Consider the following 23,965-nt stretch of genomic DNA (forward strand, 5'->3'; position numbering starts at 1 on the left):
AATAAGAAAGGATTTTCAAAAATGTTGCGTTTTAGTGGAGTAATTAACGATTATAATTATTCACTGGCAATACGTCATAAAATTTCTATCGTAAATCTCAAAATTCCTGTTTGAGCACCTACCGGGGGTGATCACTTCCCTTTTATTAATTAGCCTATGACACTCACAAAGAATATGGCTTTGTATTGGTGAAAGAATTTTCGAAATCGGTTCAGTAGTTTCGGAGTTTATCCCGAACATACAAACAACATTTTATAGTATAGATAAAAATGAATATTTGTGTGTAGATTAGACCTCTCTGGGAAGAAGATAGGCTAATTTAAAAAGTGTTAAATTTGTTTTTTTTTTTATTCATCGGATTTTAGTACGGTTGCGTTATAGGCTTTTGTATTAATTGATCATATTAATCCTCCGAAGGTGGAATTAAGTAAAAATGACAAGCTTTGTACAATTTTGATACTTTAGAGTTAAATCATACACTTACGTACAAACAGCACGGGGTCCGCGATCTACCGCAATACCTAACCTACCTAACCTACCTGATAATATACTGCTGCGAATCAAAATTTTTATTCCGGGCAACAGAAAAGTTAAGATAAATTTTGAACACCATACACCATACACCGAATATTAAATAACGAATTGAGTCATATAGAATTGGTACATTTAACGGGCAACGAAGTGCCAGCGGGATCAGCTAGTTAATTATATGTACCTAATAATATATTGACTTTATATTATATAGAGTACCTATAATTATGGTGTTTTCATCGATGGTTAATTTATGGAAAGTGATAATGATTTGTATTAACTTGTAAATTGTAATGGATAAAAATATATGTACTATAGGATGCTTAAAAAAATAATTTTAAACCGTATTTAAGTACCCACAGAGTACTCAAATACATACCCACATGACAACTCTAACTGTACCTATATACCTATACCACAGCGGTAATCAGATGCGCCGGAGTCGTCAAAAACACACACAGTAAGTAGTAGGTAACGTAAATTATACCTAAGTATATCAGTCCATTACAACTTTCAGTGCCCCCAAACCTTTATTTTACGAATAATAATTTTAAAAAAAACACTCACCACGCCCAGTGAGGAGCTGCTCCTGTGCGACAATTTTTCCATCTCGTCTTCTGGTTTCAAGCAAAAAGCCGAACTAGCCAAAGGTTCCGAACCACTGATGCCGCAGGCTATCGTCGTCCTGCAGTCGCTGTCGTTACCCGTAGCACCTGCACACGAAACAGAAATGAAAACAATTTTAATATTATTTTTATGGCTTTCCGTCACCCCGGGGATAGGATAGTTGTTCGTCCACCCTGTACGCCGCCAAACGATTAACCCGTCGTTTTACGAGGCATCGTCACACTACAACTCTACGTCACCCGATCATTTAACGATTATTCATTGTGGGTACCTACCAATATTATTACGGGTTTGGGTCGTTATTTTTAAAAATGTTTGTCGTATCTATATTATGCCACGCGCAAATCCATTACGTTGCCACCGAACACAATATTAGCGGTTTGTTATAAGTACCTACTCGTTATTTCATAGTTGACACCACCGAGAGCTATAAGAGGACATTACCATTGCGATAGTAAAGAACGCCCATGTAATTTATGTACAGCTCTTAGAACGAATAATATAATATAATATAATTGATTTATTTTAATAGGTACCAAACCTAATCGATATAATAATAACAGTCGTATTGATTCATAATAATATCTCACCGCAACAATATTATTATTGTCTGCGTTCAATGTTATAATAAAACGCATCGTCAGTCATAATAATATTATGGTTGCGTCGAGATATGAAGTTTACAATATTTAGAAACGTAATGCATTTTTCTTTTTCGCAATAATTATATACCTTGTTTACACAGATATCCCGCGTGCAATTAAAACGTTGTTATTTTTTTATAGTACAATAATTAAACTCGTTAAGATTGTAATGCAACTAATATGAGATATAAATGTAGAAAAAACTAATTTTATATATTATGATAATTACTTGTAGAACTCTCCGGTATGATTTGATTATAAAACTGTTCGAACAACACATTATATTTTCGGAGCTAAAAAGTTTAAAGAAAGTATATTATGAGATGAACATAATTATTATCGCGTACAAAATCAAAATCTATATCTTTTAACGGTATCCTACGCATCTATTTGGTATCCTACGGTATCCATTGCAGGATTTTTTTTTTTCGATCGCGAACCAGCAATGACTTATTCGAGAACCTAACCTATACGATTTTACAAAAAACGTTTCCACTTTCAACGACGACACACTGTTCTACATTTTTAAATAATTCTAAATCGTAATAGTTTTGTAAGAGTTCCGAACCGCGACAAAATTAAATAATCACCCTGTATATACGTCATTATAATAAAATATACATTATCGTAGACCTATTTAATATACGTCATGTACGATTCCGTATTGTTGCGAAACACACATAGGTAGACATATTATACCGTTGCGAATAATATAATGTACGCGCCAATATAATCATTAATATCGTGTGGTTACAATAATCAACGGGTTGGAACTCAGCGCGTTTCACCTCTTTTAATTAACATTATGTGATGTCTACTAATTAACTAGCGCATCAATGAACACCGAACAGCATAACACACATTATAGCGTATACATATGATGTGTGTGTGTGTGTGACGTGTGCGTATTGTGTATATTATATGGTACACGTAATATTCATTCATTGTTTTTTATAATTTTGTACAGCAGGTAAACTTATGTAACGAACAACGACCGAATTGTAATATCGAACTCCAATTCGGTAATTTACACACGTGCGTCGCAGGTAGTTTCAGTTATTTGTTCCCCGAGACTTCTGTACGCTATATTGTTTGCATGTTTGATTCGTTTCGAAAATCCCTAAAAAAAATACCTAGTTCAAATTCATACTTTATATGTATATTTTCAATTCTTGTTTTACGCGTACCTAAATATGAGTTTTAAATTAGCAAAAGAAACTTGGAGTGGAAAAAATTTTAATTCGTACAAAAAGCTGGATGTAACCCGAATTCGTCGTATCCCGTCTGCATAACAAAATATAATATGTATTGTATATTCGCAATGGGTATATTATTATAAGGAAACCGATACGGTTTTGTCGGCCTCGACGTTATATGATAAATTAGCCAGCTATTATTATTAGAATATATAATGCAATATGCATATAAGATTAAAAATATCGAATAACGAGTGACGATTATACGGAACTATTATAGATTTTTCAAGTTATGCGTATATGCTTTGTAAAATGTATATAAAACGATAACGAAAAATACTACACGGCCGTTGGGCGGGATACCTATCACACGTTTCCTTGAATTCAAGCAATCGTAGGTATAAGTACTTTGTAAGGAAATACGCAGAGCAATGAAAAAGTTAATGAAAGTTTTCAAACGTGCACAAATAGTGCGAATAAAATTATAAACCTTGGCAATAGCAGGTGGAAAATACATGACAATAACGGTCGGAGCCAAGTGAATTATCATTCGAGTAAAATTTTTGTCGGTATACTTATAGGTACGTTATTATTTGGACACCAATCAAGTGTAGGATTCCCAGAAATTGTTGAAATAAAAAAATAAATAATGACTTTCGCGGCAAATTATGTTTGTCATTATGCTATACATTTATATATATATATCATACACTATGATATATATGTATATAGATTTATGTTCGTATTTGGTAAACCGAAGAAAATTTTCTCAAGTAGGACACTGCACCGTTCGGTGTAATAACATAGGAATGCAGGTTAAATAAATATCGATATTTTACGAGATTTATGATTATTAATATTGTGTATTTTAATATAGGTAGGTACTTAACCTAACCTACCTACATAATATTATTATTTTCATTCTCCGCAACGTCTGCAACTGTAGTCCACGTCCGCGCAAAGAGAAGGAGCGTGCACGTATAGGTATTGCGTAAGATAATAATAATAATAATAATAATAATAATAATAATAATAACAATAATAATATGTGCTATAGTCCTCGCGGTTATTTAAATAATCGTCCGGAATTTCGAAATCGTATCTTTGATTTGAACAATGTCTGGGGTGGGAAGGATACAACGCACTTAAATCGGACGATATTATATCACATTATAATACGTACAATATTTCACTACCGCGTCGACCTTCGATTCGATGTTGAACACTACCACGGTCCGCACATTTCGGACAATGCAGATTTGAACTTGGGTTTTTTTTTTATTGGTATTATAATCCGTTTCTTTAGAAAAACAAAAAAATCCGTAGCCAATCGGATTTTCATTATATTTCGTCGAACGAGTAGTTTAACAACGAGAAGCCACGATAACGCCATACGCGTATTATACATTTTTATATTGTGATTACGGGTTTATGCTCCGAGGGCGGAATGGGTATTGTTTGACGTAGTCAAGTGAAATTTTTGTTGCGCCGCACGATTTACTCGCAGTGCACGCGCGTTCGAACTTGGAATATCATATTCGTGCAAATTCTATGAGGATAAAAACATTATGTGTTTAAAAACACTGAAACAATGTGGCAGACTATACTGATTCAGTGTACCCTGCTCGGATATCCAATAGGTATACCTATTATTGTATCGTATACCATTATATACACGGCCGCAATGTGTACCAGTGTGCCACGCAACCAGTGGCGGATTTAAGGGTTCAAATAAAGTCGCACAAAATGTAACATAGGTATACTTTCGAAATTGTTGTTTTCATTAACCCAACAACGGTAAATGATATCGCAGACTGCAACATGAAATGTATTTATTATTATTTTGTGGTAAAAAATTCAAAATTAATTTTATATAGTTTAGGTGGGCCCCAGTTTACATATTAGGAAAGGGGTCTCGTGGGTATTTGCCAACTAAACGACCGTTAAATATCTGTACATTTTTATTGTACAATCGACGTGTAACATTTTTATAATTCGTTGTAAATTTCGACTCGTGGGAAATTATTTATTACAATCGTCGGCGTCGACACTTTCGTCTGCGAAGAAAACAGAAATATTAATTTGTTTTAACTGCAGGCCACAGCTAGCTGGTCACAGTAATATTTCCTTTTGAAACACCGCGGGGAGGGTTTAACGGTGTAATTCAATCGTAAATAATATAATATGATTCATAGGAAACACTCGAGACACGCGTCCGGGCAGACTTCTCGGTACCCATCCATATTATACAAGTCGTATTGCGCATAATGACCAGCGACTCGGACTTATAATATCACATTTGCCCCCGTTGACTATATCCGCTCGGCCACCGCCGCCCTTGCAGTGCGTATAACCGCGAGAAAGTATTATTCCGGTATTTATAGTAAGTACCCATATTATATGTGTACCTGACTCTGATTGTGCACACTATAAAACGACAAAACCACGCCGTCGGTTAATTCGTTTTATATCTGTTGGCACGATCGATTTTATAATTTATAATTACAATAAGTACGTCATATTATATTATATACAATAATATAATATTATATGTGCCAATTTTCCTAAAGAGGAAACCCATAAGCACCGCCGCGTTAAGTTACGTCGCACAATACGCGCAATAATAACCACATTAAGCGCCTTGCTATATACGCCATGCGCGTTTTGGCTGTTTCCGCGTTTCCAAAACCATTTTGTTATTTTAAATATTCGCTGGTTGATCTCATATCAAAGTAGATAAAAGAAAATAATAATATCTGTGATGCTTTCTTGTAGGTTTTTCTAGTGTTTTGAAATCGTTATTATATTGAATAAAACCGACGAATGATCACGCGAACAATATGCAGGCTCTGCAGTCTAAAATTTAAATATGATAATACATATACTATAGGTAAATTCGCCAAAATACATTTAAAACAACAAAACTATATTGAAAACGCGGAACGAAAATTAAATATGTTACGTGTACGTATAAGACTGAGACCGAAAATGCATATTATTATGAAGCTCACGAGTCACGACAGAGTTCAGAATTTATCGGATTTCTCCGAAGGATACGTCCAACAAAAATTCGTCGCCACTAAAATTCAGTGTCAAATTTTATTTAGGATTCGGTGGTACGGTACTATGCCCGGAAATAAAATAGTAATAAACTAATAAATAATAATAATATACATTAATAGTGAAAATACCTATACAGGGTAAACGAAAAAACCTGACCTCATGAACAAATAATTAATGTCAATATAGCAGCGGTGAGATGAGAGGAGTTTAAAATATAAAATATAATAATGCATAAGTAACGCCGGACCGAATAGTAAAGGTTAAAACGAATCGAATCAAAGATAATATATAATACCTGTACAATGGGAATTATATTGTATAATATATGTAATATTATTATTTAAATTTATTAATGAACACCAAACGAGGAATTTTACGGCATTGGAAATTAACGATGGTATACGATATATTATTCAATTAACAAAACTGCTACGTCTATATAGTGTTTGTTGGAAGAGATATTATAATGTAGGTACAGTAAGTTTTTAACATTTCACCAGATTTAATTACAAATATTTAAAATATTTTAATGTGAACATTTTTTTATTCAGAATATCATTATGATTTACCAAGGTACTACATAATTTTATTTAATTAAATCTACAAAACTGAAAGTAACCAATAAAGAAGAATTAATTAAACAGTCGTGAACTCTGGACCCTCTGATTTGTTTAAACTTTTATAGAAGCATTTTGCATAAGCCGAAAGTCCCAACTTATGGCATCAGGTAGGTACATCAATCAAACTCCTAGAATTAACAACTCAGAAAAGTTTTCTTTATCAAAAATGTTATCTTGTACTGACTTCAAATTGTATAAAAAGATATTTCTAACCAGGTTAAGACTAAGTTGAACTGAATGTTTCCTTTTAAAATGATCCCCTTGCATTACCAAGGTATATATATTGTGTATAGTGCCTATTCACTATTATTCGATAGTATTATTGATGATAAATCTTCAGCAGCTGGCTTGCATGACGTGTTGTATGAGAATAATAATGAAAACCAACTATCGGGCATGTTAACCCTCGAGGGGTTGGGTTGTTTTCCTAAAAGCACACAATAATTATGATTTCCTAATAACGAAGTACATAAATATAATATGTAGGTATAAGGTATACAATTTGGAACTAATGAGAAAACACGTTTATTATTAATTGTTTATATTTATATTTTATTATATTATATATATGTACTGCATACTATCTATAAACTATATAGTCGTATTATAGTACCACCAGGACCGGATTGGTATGTATCGGCCCATCGAGATTTTCACTTCTATAAGCGGCCCATTTACATATTCCGTGAGCCAAAATTACGTCTATAATTATTACGAGCTTATACGTGGCCAATCGTATTTTAAACATGAATTTATTTTCACTCACACTCACACGACCGGCCCAAACTTTAAGCGGCCCACCGAGATTTTCTCGGTAGCTCGCCTAACCAATCCGGCCTTGAGTACCACATCACTTTGGTTATTTCCGAAGATTATAAAGTGTACTTACTGAATTATTGATTTGATATACTACGCATAGGCTCAAATTGGGGGGATATTTGGGGGGCTAAGTCCCCAAAAAAACCTAGGACATACAATTTAAAAATGCTATATTGCAATGGTCTGCTTGCCTTTAATATATTCAACCCCCCCCCCCCCCCCAGTCAAAAGTTGAAATTTCGCCTATGATACTACGTCAGTATTAATGGAAAATATGACAAAAATATCCAAACTATCAGCACCAAAATGTCTTAAGAGTGCTTTTGTCATTTTTAATTATTTTTATTGAAAAACTAATAATTTATATCAACTAATTTAAACTTCCTATCATACATATAATAAACAAATTTAGAAAAATGATTAATATTGGTCACAAATATATAAGTATGTGATCAATCGACGATGCCACCCATATAGTGTTGGAAATAATGATCGCGGTTGTTCTTAACCAGCTGATGGCCGACTGGTGGTTTTCAATTAATCAAGAACCTATATAATCTAATACCCAACAACTCGATATATATTATACTAGGGGTGAGATTAGAGAATTCCCCCTAGGAAATTTTCACCTCCTTCCCACCACTAACAGACTTTTCTTCACAGAAAAGATAAACACGTATTATATATACTGGGTGATCCGTTTAATGCGTAGAACATTCATTGTTTAAGAAGTATTAATGTTTTTGAAATTATATTTATTAACCATGCATGGTTTCAAATTGTTACTAAATAACGTAATTATTAAAAATTAAATTTTTAAATATTTTTTTTAAGTTTTTACTTTTTTGAATTCCAACACACAATTTTAATTTCATCTTCGAAAGCAGAATATTTTACTGAGTATTTTGAACAATCGAATTTAAGATGACTAGCTTATAAGTTATAACTTTAAATACTTATAACTCATAAACTACTCGTCCTAAATTAGATTTGTATGCATCGAAATATCTAGAAAAATATTCTGTTTTGAAATATAAAATTAAAACTGTATATTGTCATTCAAAAAAGTAAAAAACTTAAAAAATGTGAAGGATTAAAAATATTTAAAAAACTATATATTTTTTACAATTGTTGGTTTTAAAGACTAGAAATAAAGTAATTTTTTTTATTTATTTAAACATTATACTTTTTGAAATAATAAGTGTTTAATGATAAATGAATCATGCTGTAGGTACAATATTAAAAAAAACTGTATTACTTACATTGTTATTAAAATTAAAAAAAAATATAATTTATTATTCTTAATGGTCATACTAACGAATTTTATTAATTTGTTTCAAATAATTGTTTTGATTCTAAGTCGTCTCATACCTACAGATAAGTTTATTATTAGGTAAACTAATATAAATTTGTTTTGTTCTAGCTCGGTGTTATATTAATAACCCGTATATGATTGCATTAATGTCATAGTTGCAATAGCATTACTCTTTTGAAGACCTTCTTTAAATACTAGAATGTTTGATTTGTTTAAATTATTCATGATGTATTTAAATTTTTAATACCATACATAAATTAACATAAAATTATTAATAATTAATAACAGGTAATTATAGTATAATGTTTTAGAATCACCTTTCACAAACATTATTTGTTTGTCCTATTCCTATAGTTGAGTTTCGGAACACATTTCTCAAAAACGTGGCGAGGAGTTAGAGTTTGTACAAGTTGTAGTATTCCATTTACGTAATTTGAATTGAAAATATAATACAATTCATTTGCTGCATTTTTTTTTCATTTCAAAGGGGAAAATGTTCGTCTTCCACTCGGGGTGTACGTACGTCATATATCAACATAACAACAAACCTACGCAATATATAATATGCATAGGTAATACTCCAATACTATTATTATGATGTGTATTATAAAGTGAAACAATACCACAAATATCCGTGACGTATAGCCAGATACTATTGTAGAGGTATGCTCAGTCGTGGCGGAAATATGTGTGCAAAGTAAAAGTTGTTATTTGTGAGTATGTGACGCTGAGTCTCGAGATATTTTCTAAACGACGATAATCACAATACCACTCATTTTGTATAGGGTGTCTCGTTGTGATTGTTCCTCTTCGATAATTTTTTTCAAAATTTGTATTATTTAAATCAGATTATCATCACTGTGTGTGTTTATACTTTATAATATTAATTATGACAGCGAATTATATAAAGATAAGTTTTTGATTAACTTAAAATGATTTTTTTTAAATATTTGTTGTATTTGCGTCTTATCGGGGGCAGTAGAATAAATCGTAAATGTATTTATTATGGTGGGTAAACGACTGTTCGTGATTCCTCATGGACTACAGACATTTCGATTGGTGAGGAGATACTTATATATTATGTACCTAGGTATACGTCTTTCAGAGTCTCTGAATTGTTTATAGTTTGCGCGTACCTACCTACCCATTCCTTCTATAAGTTTTGACTTGTCACCGGTTCGCTCTTTTGTCATCATAAAATATCACAATAATATATCGTAGATATACGTCTTACGCGTCGTACCGTGTTTTTCGATCAAATAATACAGTCGACCATAGCTATATGATTTTGATATAACGGTTACGACGCGTCTCTGTACAACCGCAAATGAGACTTCCTCGGATGAAAGCGAAATCGATAAGACAGACCAAAATCAAGTGCATGCGCTCCACAAGAATATTATATTATCATACGAAATAGGGTCAACAAGGAAAACTTCTACAACCAATAAAATGGTTAAAAAGACTGCGGCACTATCTCCTCCGTCGCAGCAGAATAAAAACCGACTATAGCATGGCGTGTATAGTTGATTCGTTGAACCTTCTCACGTTTGGCGGGTTTGACCGCAGTTGTCTAATACATTAGATAGGTATTATATCTAAATATTATTATATAATTTTAGCTAGAACTTATGCATTACTACTACAGTCTGAATTAAATCTGTACTGACGCGTAATACCTAACTACCAATAAAGGAGAATCACAATTTATTTTATTTTATTTTATTTATTTTTTAGTAATATAATATTATGCTGAGGTTGAAAGTCGGTACTTGTGATGAATTCGGTATTACTTTTTTACCACCAATATCGAGATGTTTATAATAATCTGTAGTGACGGCGCGTACACGCTTCGTGGAGAAATTAAATAATATGTAATTACTCCGATGTTTGTTATTATTTATAATGTAGGTCAGTTATTGCAGTCTCCGCGACGTGCAGCGGTATATACAAATCGCGATTACGAAACAATGAAGGTGATGTGCGAACTTACCGAAACAATTAGCGATTACTATTGCGGCAGAGTGTATACTCGCGAATTGCCATCCGTGTTATAAATCTATTTAAATATATAGGTAGTATCCCTCATTTAATGCGTGCAATCGTTATTATATTGTATACTGCAGTGTGTATTTTACGTACAAACATGATCTAAAGAATAAGAGCGGCACACGATGTGTGCTCGTAGGTATAACACGCCACAGAGATAAGTAGCATAGTATACGCTGTATTGCGTTACACATATTATTATTATTGTGCGATCGTATGCATCGCGAATTCAACATGATATTTTTCGTTTTAAACGCAAATACCTACCGTGATCCAGTGTGGAACGATTTATTGTAATATACCTACGATCTACGATCGACCAACGAACATGATAATATATAATAGACGGACGTTTCGAAATTCTGTCGCCGAAACTGTGTAGCGTATATTATTATAAGACAATACAAATACCGACTGCGAGATCAAAAGAAAGTGAAATCATGCGCGAGTGTAAAGATTTTTATAAAATAACATCGTCGTCTTCGTCGGAAGAAATCCCAGACGGGACGACGCGAGAGATCGCAGATATTATTATAGTTTAAGGTTGTAGATAATAATATTATACATTTGTATTCCGTGCACGTCAAATTTACGGTTTCAAACCCATCGTGTAAGGCAACAAACACGTCGTTCTAACGTGTACGATTTAAAACCTAATAACTCGTAAAAGTTAACTTTTTGAATATAGAACCAAATTAATTTTGGGAAAATCGTTATTTTTCATTTAAAAAAAAGTTCTTTCCAGTACTACACAGTCCCTGCGCGTTTAAAGAGGGGGTTTTTACCTGCACACTCCGCTGCGACGTAGTAGTTTTTCTGCAATTTATCGTAGATAGCCAATTTTAAGACGCAAAATAGTATCGCTATTACACACTTGCAGCCGCGAGAAGAAGAAGACTTTGCAGTCCAGTAGGAGGAAGACGGCCTTAGTAGCAACATAAACCTTATGTACAGTTGTAGATATGGTATTATAATAACACTCGAAAGCTTATATTACAATATTATGCATAGACTATAGGTGTATCTAACACATATTATCGTCAGCGGATGATTTATTCGTTTCCGAGGACACTTGGATCCAGCAAACGTCTCACAGTATATTATATCGTAGTATTCAAGAGAGACCTCGGCGACGGCGACCCTATATCCGATCGGTGGGGAATTTTCAATGTCGCATGGTGGTCATCGAGACATCATCTATATCTACCGACCCACCACCACTATTTCTACTATACACTGTATATCCGTTGACGACAAACACATACACACACACACGACTATAGTCGATGATGTGGGTTACAAGGTCGTCGGCCTCCGAGCGCGGGACACGGTGAAACCGAAAACGTTTTGCCGTATATTCATGTACATGCGGCTTTCACTGCACCGTGCATAAATATAATAAAATATTTAACCGCCGAGATTTGCAGCCCAAGAACGTGGCGGCGGCGGATTTAAACGAAACGTTTCGAAAAGTCGGATCGTGTTCGTCCGTTTCGCTATATAATGTCATCTCACCCGTATTATAGGCACAACGATATTACGGCCGTTAGAGACTTTTACCGCGTCTACGTTACACTCACCGTACTCACACGATCCCCCACTACACAAGCCTCTGAGTAAATACACTTGACCAATCAAGAGACGACTACCGAACGAGACGTATAATATATATGTAATTTATTTCGCGAAATGATTCGAGACGTCTGTTTTGAAGTCAGTGCGGGGAAAGAAAAAGACAGGACGGATTTGGTGAAACTCGCCGAAACGTGTCGTCGATGACGCGAGTGAATATGTAACGCGATATTGTTATTATGAAATTTTTGAAAACTATACACCAAAAAGCCGGGTTGGGTTGTGTTCCGACGACCCGACACAACGGGATCGACAATAACACGCGGACATTCAACATCTTTAACCGGCATAAATACAATAGGTTGTTTTACATTTTTCGTGCACTTGTAGCACAACTCCGTGTCTTACAAAGACAAATTCTTACAAATGTTTTATGTTTGGCCGAAGAAAGTGCGCATAGGTAGATAACGACTGCCGATTTCCATAATATGTCGTGATGATTTTATAGCTTATATATTATTTTAACTATTGAAAACGAACCAGACACATGCGCATAAAATATATGAAACCAGCTAATGGTAATATAGATCAAAATCAGCCATAAAGTTGAAAGCCATTTACAGTGCATCGTTTATCGGGGTTTTGATAAGAAAATATTATAATAATATACTAAACCTTTTGTCTGTTTCTAGTTACAAATACGTGTACTGTTTTGTATTCACGGGGACTACGAATAAGCTATAAAAATTTCAGCCACACGTGCAGGTATACGACTGTTTTAAAGTTAAAATTATGTTCAAACGCGGTGATTGTACATTATTTTATATGCATTAAACATAAGTGTAGGTACTTCATACTAACTATATAGGTACTGTTTGTATACTATCTATATATACTGTATTTTTACAACAAATATCGTTGCAGTGGATGCGTGAAAAAAAAATCACTGACATAAGTGATTATACTTAAAATTTGAGCTACTTATTATAATTGATAATTATTTTCGATGAACATAATGTATAATGTACAAACAATATAATATTAAAGATGCATAGCATATATAATTATTGTAATGCACAAATTAAAAATGTTATTTGCATTTATTTATCGTTAATACTTTTTCTTTCTCGGCAAACAACGATATCTCCATTCTCAAGGTATAAATAAAATGTTTACGACTTCAACCATGGTAAGAATAATAATTATAAATCTATTAAAACAACAATTACACTTACTAGTATGAAAATAATACAATATAATGTCTTTTTTTATGAAATATAGTCGTCTATGTATGTACTTTGTTATGTACCATTGTAATATAGCGGTGCATTTATGAATAATTCAAAAGCATTGTTTTCTTTTTACTCTTTTTTTCAATTAAACATTTAAATATATATTAACCTTTAAAATTTAATTAAAAAAGGACTATCTGATTTTAGCAATTATATTATGTTAGCTGCTATTTAAATTTCAAATATTATTTTGTAAATGCGATTCAATTAATTAACTGTTAGTGATTAGGTAATTTATCTTAAAAAATCTTAACTTTATAAAAATTAAACTTCTGTAATTTCATGGATTTGTTTTTATAAAGTTCAAAGTACCTATATTTACAAAGATAATTAATAATATTTAAATTGTAAAAGGGTTCTGCACACAATAATAATGGACGATTTTCGACATATTTTGTTCTCAGATGGGGAGAACTATTATTAACTGTATACATGACGAATTGGCAAATGTAATATTGTAACCTATTATATACTCAGCTGTACGGGTTTTAATGTTTTGTGATAGGTAGGTATTGTATTTTTGTACTGGTATTTAATATTAAATAGTAAAATAAAAGGATCTGATATAGTAATATCCAATAAGGTTTGCATTGTATTTTATGTTTATACAACAAATTTACGTATATGGAGTAAAACAAGTTCGAGAATATCAAAACGCTGTCTGTTTAAATAAATCATTTTTCGAAATGATTCTGATCGGCATTAGAACCACATAATATATAGGTTATTAAAACTGTGCCAACGTAAAGTCAGTAATACAATAAACATTATTAAAAAACTATTTACGTGTATAGGTAATTTTGTTAGTTAATAATACAGGTAGGTAAACCGTCGTAATCAGTTACGATAAATGACAAAATAAAAAATCTATTGCGGTTTCCTATACGTTCAGGTATATAAAACGTTCTATTTAGCGTTTTTGATAATGCATAATAATATGCAATATGTTATCCTTGACCTTACAATAATGTTAACCGTATTCATATTAAACTGTTAGACCACTTATGACGATACAATGCGAATTTAGGTTGAGTTTGATAACTGATCATTAAGATCGCGCACTATGGCGTTTCAAACATGAAACGCATATATTATTACAAAAAAAAAAATTGAAGCCAAAAATGATGCGTAACTGTAAATGTCTGCTGTACAAAGGAAAAAAATATACACGTAAAAGAACGTATAGTACTAACGAATAAAAAGTATAGAATAACGAAAGTATACACACCTAACAATGTCCCATAATGAAGCAAAATAGTTATCATTAAATTTAAGAGCGATAAAAGCATTTTATTATCCAACGTAAAATACCAGGTTTATAATACTAAAATATTTAAATTCATATATTAAGTATAGGTACTTTCATAATAATATATAAACGATAAAAGTAAAAAAAATATATAATTAAAGTTAAAACCCATTAAATAATATCAAACGAAGACCATTCTAGTCTTATTAGCATTCGTCAACACTCGATTGGTTTTCTAAAACACCACACACACGAACCGCATAATACTAAACAGTTTTATCTATGGAAAAAAACTCCGATTTTACTTAGATCTCGTAAGACATACGGAAATGAAGATAAATAAAGTTCACCCCCCTCCAACGTCTGTCAATTAGCATTTAGTTAATTTGTGTGACTTTCGATTATACAGTATACACTATAGGTATACCTACTATGTCTATATCTATATAATATAAGAGTTTTTATTCGGTAAATCTCCAACGAAACTTAGGAGAGACCAGAGGGAGGGGGTCTCGGGAGATAAAATATATTCGTAAGTCTTATCGTTTTGGGAATGGTAAGAACACACATACACACACACACACGCATTTACCGTTATCGAGTACTATCTGAAGTACACGTTGGCGGTCAATCGTGGATAATATATTATCGTAATGAACGTAGATCATTTTCCGGCAATGGTTTTCGGACCGACTGCAGCTGCTCTACTCCGAGCATGATATAATATATTATCGGTAATCCTAAATTGTACGATATATGGCGTGCGTGTGACGTCTGTCTATCTGCAGCAGTGCAGCATATGTATTATGTATATATGTTTATAGGTACTATTTGTATGTGCAATGTATACACCATACACGGTATATGGTGTAACCGTGTAATTATGATTACTCTAGTTCCGGAGTGCACATATCGCCTGTTCTGTGTGACGTCTACCTATAATGATATATTATGTATATAGCAATCGCGCGGTGCATCATCGTTATTGTTGTCGACGACATGCATGCGTATGATGCATAGCTAGGCGGTATGAACAAAATGCGACGTACAAGTGCAGCACCGACGGAAATGCGGTTAAACAACGATTACATATTTGACAGAATAAAAATCGACGCGTCTCACAAAACCAAAATATAAACCACATTTTTCAGATCCGTTTCACTCGTTTATCGGGTAAAGCCTAAAAGTTAAAAAAAAAAGTATTCCCTCTATATTATAATATTACTCGAGTTACCGTGTATTATCGGCGTAATAAATAATTATGATGGGACCACTGCAGCAAGCCACGCGAAAACCAAAACAATATCTGTTTCCACTATACCCATGGACTTCCATGGTGGTACTTGTATACACCTATACAACCCGTACATTTTTCAAAACGTTCGGATAAAGACCGTTTTTTATTCGCCACGCACCGTCCATAATACTTATATAAATTCATATCTTTGTCATTATACTTATAGCGACGGGTAAATACGTGAAGACGCGCCCGAAACTCGACGAGCAAAATAACGAGTCGGACTTCTAATCAGCCGAGTTTCTTGTCCCTTGTCGGACCAATGACTTTACTTGGCGGTTATTCGCTTTTTGTTTACATATTATATTACGCGCGCCGTACTGTATACATCACATTATTATATTATGTAAGTATATGTAATACGCGCATAATTTTGTTTTTCCGTCCAGCGCGCCCACCTGTACACGTCTCGCGATCGTGGGTTTTTATATAATATGATAATATATTTTACATAATTATTATCATGCAGTCAACCTTGCGCAGCTGTGCTATAGTTGTATACATCATTATCTGGACATTGGAAAAAAAATCGTTCGAATACCTGCTGCTGCCGAACGTTTATAATAAACGCATATAATATGTCTTCTCTTGCGGTTATTATATGCTGTGTACAATATAGTATAGTTATATTATCGCGAACACGTCGGTGGTAGTATATACATTTAACGTGGACGACGAAAATATAATATTAAAATAATATCCAGCTCGGATGAACAAATTTCACTGTACCTATATAATAGGTATAGGTACGGACAGAACGTGGATCGCTGCATACATCCTGGTCGCGTATCCTTTCTAATCGCGTACATTTTCGTTATATATATAATATATATATATATATTATAAATGTAGTAGTTGTGTTATAATATAATTACAATCTTTTAATCTCGGATTAAGATTAACACAATGTGCGAAATCAGTGAAAGGGAAACGCGTATTTTAATATTATATATATACTACACTAGGCAGATTTAGGTCATCGGTTGCCTGTTTGATAATCATTGTTCTTGCATATTAGTATATTACTATTTTATATAGGAAATATGCATGAGACGATCCAGTGCATTCTACACACGGTTCTAAAATCCGTTCAAACGTACCTATTATACAATTGTTGTTGTTTTAGAACGACAATTGTTCACGTACTATGATTATATTGGCCACAAGAGACGATTATTTTCGATTACGATAGTCGATATAATACTGATGACGATGTAAGTATATACGCAAGAACGTATTTCAGTTGCGTTTAATGGGACGTGTCATTTCGTGCAACAATGGTCAATGAGCTGGACGGACACGTTGTTGTGATATTATTTTGTCACGATTTGAATGGGCCATCACACCACAAATATACGCATTTTATCGACGAATAATTCGGAGGGACAAAAATGCCGGACGATTCTGCTGTTGTGTTAGGCGGCGTTATAACAATATATTATTATGTAGGTTTATTACGCACTTTCGTTAGCCAAGCGATAATACGAATTTAAATCCGAGCATGTGGGACGGTCGCTTCAGGGTTATTTAAAATAAGTTGTTGTTTTCACGGACGATTGTAAAAATATTTTTGAGTAAATTCTTCTTTTTTAAAAAAAAATAACGAATAAAACTTGGCAAACGTTGCACGAGACTAACATAATATAATATGTATCGCCGAGTAAATTCGTTAGTGGTATACATTCAAATCGACCACATCGTAATAATATAATACATGAATTGAAGATTCGTTAGACGTCAATTAATTCAAGGTACAAGTGGGAAGAAATGAGTTATTATCGTCACACAACCTACATACACGCAGTGCGCATGTCTCGTGTTATTTCGCCGACTGCAACGATTATCCGATTTGTCGTGTAGTAAAGGCGAGACGATATTATTATATTGATTGTCGTACTGTCATAGTCATTAAAATATCTGCATCGCATCATTATTGGCCACACGATATAGTTTTCTTATATTATAATGTAAAAAAAAAAACAGATACATTTGACGATATTATGATGGACGTAGAATTGTGTGTTCGTGAAATTGTAAGCGTAAGATGTATCCGAAGGTATCATATTTCCTCCGATACATACCTATATACTATTTAATAGACTGGTTCAAACTGTATATAACTACTTAGTAAAAAAAAAAACACTGTACGACATACATAACGGCTGAGCGAATAGTTTCAGCACCTATCATCTCTGTATACTCGATTCGCCTGAATTATTTACCCAATAATAATTATTAGAGAATCAACATCTTATATTATTATGTTAATTGCAGATATTTACTCGCAGCTGGACTATCCTCGGACGGCTATAATATACCTACTTAATAATATAAATTTAATCAACGGTTTCCTACTCGAACGACGACGGATCGGTCATTTTCGCCATAACACACACGTGATTTGCGAAAAAATACGACTGACAAGACCTTGAAGAACACACACATAATATTGTTAGACAATTTCGGTAAAATTGCGACATTTCCGATTGAAACACGCTCAAATGTGTACTGCAGACGATATAATATTTAAAACTGATATATACGAGCGTGGCTCGTATATTTTAAAAACTATAAACAGTAGTCGTTCAAGTCGTTGTTGACACGAAACAGCGATATAGATAATAATAAAACAAACGAACATGTAATATTGAGTTAACGTACCTACCACAGTACGAAAATATTATACCGGTGTTTCTGTCATTACTATAATACGCATGCACTATCATCAAGTGTAAAAAAACAAATGTCTTCAGTTTTCATCTGCTGCAGTAGTTAAACGTGAACTGGAGACTGTATATAGATAACGTGTCTCGACGAACAACGTATACATAATATTATATAAAAATATGACTACAGGATTTGCCTCGTTTGTGTGATTCAACGCGAAACAGAGAGTCGAAAAATATGCTTACACAGATATGTAAAACGAATTTTCACAGAAATAGTATACAAAATATTATAATATATCTACATAGTTTAGTGTCATCCTCTTCCACTCTACAACGCCATTCTTTTGTGATTTTTTTTCTTTTATTAACAGAAAACAATTCGTAAACAAGACTATTCTATTATAATTATTATTATATATTGTACGACGTACGCCGTCTGTTTGTTCTTTTTCAAGTCACTGACCATGCGCGTTTACAGTGTTATAACGTTACAAGTCGCCGAGACATAATCAAGTGGTAAATTATGGAAGTGTCACGGTGTCTTAAATCATCCGGTCTCTTGCTCCTGCAGTATTGTTCCCGTGAAAACCTACAGAGACGGCTGATCGTATACCTACATTGGTCTACTAGATTTTAGACTTTGTTATGACACCCATTAGGTTTATTATTTTCCACTTGATCTATGGTGTGATGTGATGTGATACTATAGGTAGATTTTTTTTATTTATCTATTGCTAACTGATGATTTTTTTTTGAGATCTTTTCGATATTGGTTTGATCGAATTATTAACGCGTATATTGCCATGCCTATTTCTTCAGTACCAGCAATTAATACATTTGAGCGTCGTGCAGTTACCGTATATGTTCTAAGTCGCGTGAAATTCCACGAAATTCTGTAATCGAGGGCGCTAAAACTGTGCTAAAATGTATTTGATATTATGGCGTGTTAAAACAATTTGTCACTTATACACGTTAAATTGGAATAGTCAAGCTCAACAATTGTCATGCCTATTTCTTCAGTACCAGCAATTAATACATTTGAGCGTCGTGCAGTTACCGTATGTTCTAAGTCGCGTGAAATTCCACGAAATTCTGTGATCGATGGCGCTAAAACTGTGCTAAAATGTATTTGATATTATGGCGCGTAAAAACAATTTGTTTTTATGTCGTCGAATGACTGTGGCAAATAGAATGACGTTATACGTATATATTTAATTACATATTAAACATCTATCTATATCTATCTACCCATCTATATCTGTATAAAAATCACGGATACAACGATTTCACGTGCAATGCAGTCCAAAACTACCTACTTAACTGATTTCGATAAGATAATGCTCATGCAATACGTGTGATTTGGTCCAACTTAAAATATAGGATGGTCGTCATCTCGATAAGTTGTCCTTAATTTGTTTTTATTCAGCTTACTGCGGTATTATTAAAATGAATTGTTTTAAAATATTTATAAAATTAATTTCTAAAAGTACCTATATATAATTTTGGAATTTTTAACGGAAAACGAAGTGCACGGAGTCATATTATATGATTCGTATTTTAATGTAAAAATGGATTAAAGAGAAATGTTCTAATAATATATAAAACACAGAAATTAGATACGATATATAACACGTAAGACACGTCGAAGCAGAGTTTTGTGTTTTTTTGAAAATTTAAAACTTCGGTCGATGACGAATACCAATGTGTGAAGTACCTAGGTACACAGTAAACAACACGCGACAATCAGGAAAACATTGGTTCGTAACATTTTAATTACGACCATCGGGTTTTAATTAACCAAACGATAACTACGAAATATAGTTTGAGTGCTAATGTGTTATGATCGAATAGGCGTGAATAGGCAATAAGCGTGAATATTATTATATATTGATTGTCCATATTAATATGTTGTTGAATTAGAAAATACAAAAATAAATAAATACGTAAATTAATCGTTAATTGGTTTTCCGCCGTCAAACGAAAGTGTTGAAATTAAACTCGTTTGTCGAACAACGTGTGCAATATACGTTTATCCTCAATAAATGCCCACTCATAATATTATTATTAAATAGATTTTGACTCGAGAAAATATGAACGCAGACCTCTTTAATATCAACCTAAGTTTGAGTTTGATAATATTGAGAAATTTCGTATCCTATGGCTATTAGTCTATGACCCAATTCAGAAAAACGTACAATGACGCCTTGTATGATATATTATATATTACCTATAGCATACAATTAAATTTTAAATAAATTTTGCATTTATCTGCAGGTAAAAATTCAAACACTTGTTATGTTTGATTCGATTTTGTATCATATTTAATAATTATTATAGATACCTACTATTATAATATTATGAAAACGAATTTACAAAAGTTTTAAACTGATTATTTTTTTTTTTATTATACATATAATATTTTACAACGCTTTAGAGTTATTTGAATTTTGAAACGTTATTAAACATTATTTATGGACCTCGACTACAGAACAACTTCACACACATATACTCACATTATGTGTGTGCTTATGCTATTATAAAATAAAATTTTTTTTTTAATATACCGATGGATATTTTTTTGAATTAGTTTATTGTTATATAAATATGCATAAAATATGAACCGAAAAAAATAGTTAGTACATAATGCAAATATAAGTATCATATAATATCATATAACTATTGATAGAACTATGAAAATTAGAACTATGAAAATGCATAAGCTTTAATTTGATCAGTACCTACTTATGCAAAATATTACGGTGGAAATTCACCATGGGTAATATACTAATATATACTTAAAGAAACGTAGGTTAGGTTTTTTTGTATAAAACACTCGTTGATATTTTTTAATATCACTCGCACATATAATATATATAGTAATAATAGTCTTTTATAAAAGACCCTTTGTATTTTGTTTTTTTTGTTTTGTCAGACTATACTTATATATATATTATATTATTAATGGATTTTCATTAAGTAATAGGTTATATTATTATATATATGAGTATATAAATATAAGTCGAACGGGGTCACCATAACTATAACTACAATAGGGAAGCCTCACGGAAAAATAATAACAAAAATGATGTCATAACGAAACAAACAAAAAAAGGGCAGCACTCGCGCGTGAGTGTATTTACACCTGGCGTACGCACATACACACCCACACGCAACTGATGACTTATTGCTTGTACACGAAACACTCACAAGCACCTGGCAACATCATCGGCGACGTAATATGTTTACGGTGTCTCGTTGATGTTCGAAACGTTTGACGGGTAAAAAATGAAAAACGTCAATATTCAATAAATATATTTAAAGATATACCTATACAGAATACTGCTGCAGATAATACTAAAATAATATTATAATGTAACAGCAGAGAGCGAATCTATACAAGTGCGAACTCGCGGGTCCTATTCGCATGATAGGTAGGTAATAATGATAAGTCGCTGCAGTATAGTAATAATCCAATGGACATGTTGAAATGCGCTTTGACAATGAATTACCAGCTATGCCTTCCCACTGAGAGTATCGATAGGTACTGCGGAAGTATAAAATATACCTACGAGGAGACCGCCGCGTCGTTGCAGTAATCGATGGAAAGTCACGATTTAACAGACAAGTCACTATATAGGTATACAAACAGATAATAATAATTTTTACCAATTGTTTGAAAAATTATTTCGTCTTGCGTTATAATATTTAACGACTGTATGACTAAAAAATAACAGTGATGTCTCAGAAAACGATATCGCAGTTACCACCACACCGTGCATTAAAAAAAAAAATGCGGAACATTTAATGCAAAAATTAAATAAATTCGTACTTGGATAAAAAAAATTTGAAAATTATTCTCATTCGTCAATCGTATTCTATAAATAGAGTGTTTGAATATTATCCGAGTATTTTGTATGGTAGTAGCATTATTTTAAATAACACCAGCCACTATATGTATATAGTTATATGATAATATTATCGATATTGATGCTAATTTGCAGAGTTTTCCAGACACGATGTTCGTCGAGATCGGAATTTTCCGAATACTGAATACCATGATATTATAATAATGTAGTTTTGTGTAAAAACGTCTAAGGCCATGTTTTCAACATAGGTCCGAAGACAATGAACGTAGTAATTTTATTCTTTCAGAGGTTCAAATAATAAAAGCTAGTCAGTAAGTATTCGATAACTTCAGTGTTCCGTGTCTTTTTTTAAACAGGTTCGTTAAATAATATAATACAGAGAATTCGCGTTGTTATTCGATAGAAGAAAAGAATTGATTGTAATATATTAATTTTTATGAAAGGTGAAGAACTATAATTAACCGACAGAGTTCTAAAATTCACACGTGTGCAATGATATATTTATACTATAAACGCTACCTAGTCGAAACATTCCATTCATTAATATTATGGTCCACCGGTGTGCTCCGCATACGAGAAACGATCGCGTAGGTCGTAAATGTCTACTTAGTTTGTGAAAACGAATAAACTAGATTGAAAATTCACTGTTTAAGCGGGTTTTTACGATATTGGTGGTAGGTATATGTACACGTTGTATTTTACCCGTTATAATAATGTCAATTTCCCAACATGAAATCGATTTTTTTTTAAATAGTGTCCTGCACAGATGTATAAAATATAGTTTTGCGGATTACGATTTAATTATTTAAAACGCGTGGGAGCGACAGGAGTAAGTGGATATATTTTTCAAACGAATAAAAATGAATATAACATATATAAATATATAATACAACTCGTATAAATATTTTAAATAATTTCCATATTTCCGTCGTACCAGCAATGGTATGTAGATAACAAGTAAACATTTGGTTTATGTCACTTAGAAATGTACGCCCCACTTACAGATTATCCCTATTCACGCTGGACGATAATACGGTGTTCTACAATACCAGAAATTCTGGTCCCGAGTAAATACAAATTCAGTGTTAAGGAGGATTGTGTTTGGGGGAAAAAATACCGACGAAAACGAATGCGTTCGGTACTTACAGAGAGTAGA

General features: G+C 32.8%; 1 protein-coding gene across 1 annotated transcript in view; it reads right to left on the minus strand.

Annotated features, from left to right (window-relative positions):
* Positions 1-23,965, minus strand: part of LOC132945027 (uncharacterized) — a 73,093-nt gene that overhangs the window by 9,256 nt on the left and 39,872 nt on the right. The window contains exon 6 of the mRNA XM_061014636.1: positions 1,099-1,244. Within this exon, the coding sequence (XP_060870619.1) occupies positions 1,099-1,244 (146 nt within the window). The remainder of the gene's footprint in view (positions 1-1,098; positions 1,245-23,965) is intronic.

This window comes from Metopolophium dirhodum, chromosome 5 (genome assembly GCF_019925205.1).
Source record: "Metopolophium dirhodum isolate CAU chromosome 5, ASM1992520v1, whole genome shotgun sequence".
In the NCBI taxonomy this organism is placed as follows: Eukaryota; Metazoa; Arthropoda; class Insecta; order Hemiptera; family Aphididae; genus Metopolophium; species Metopolophium dirhodum.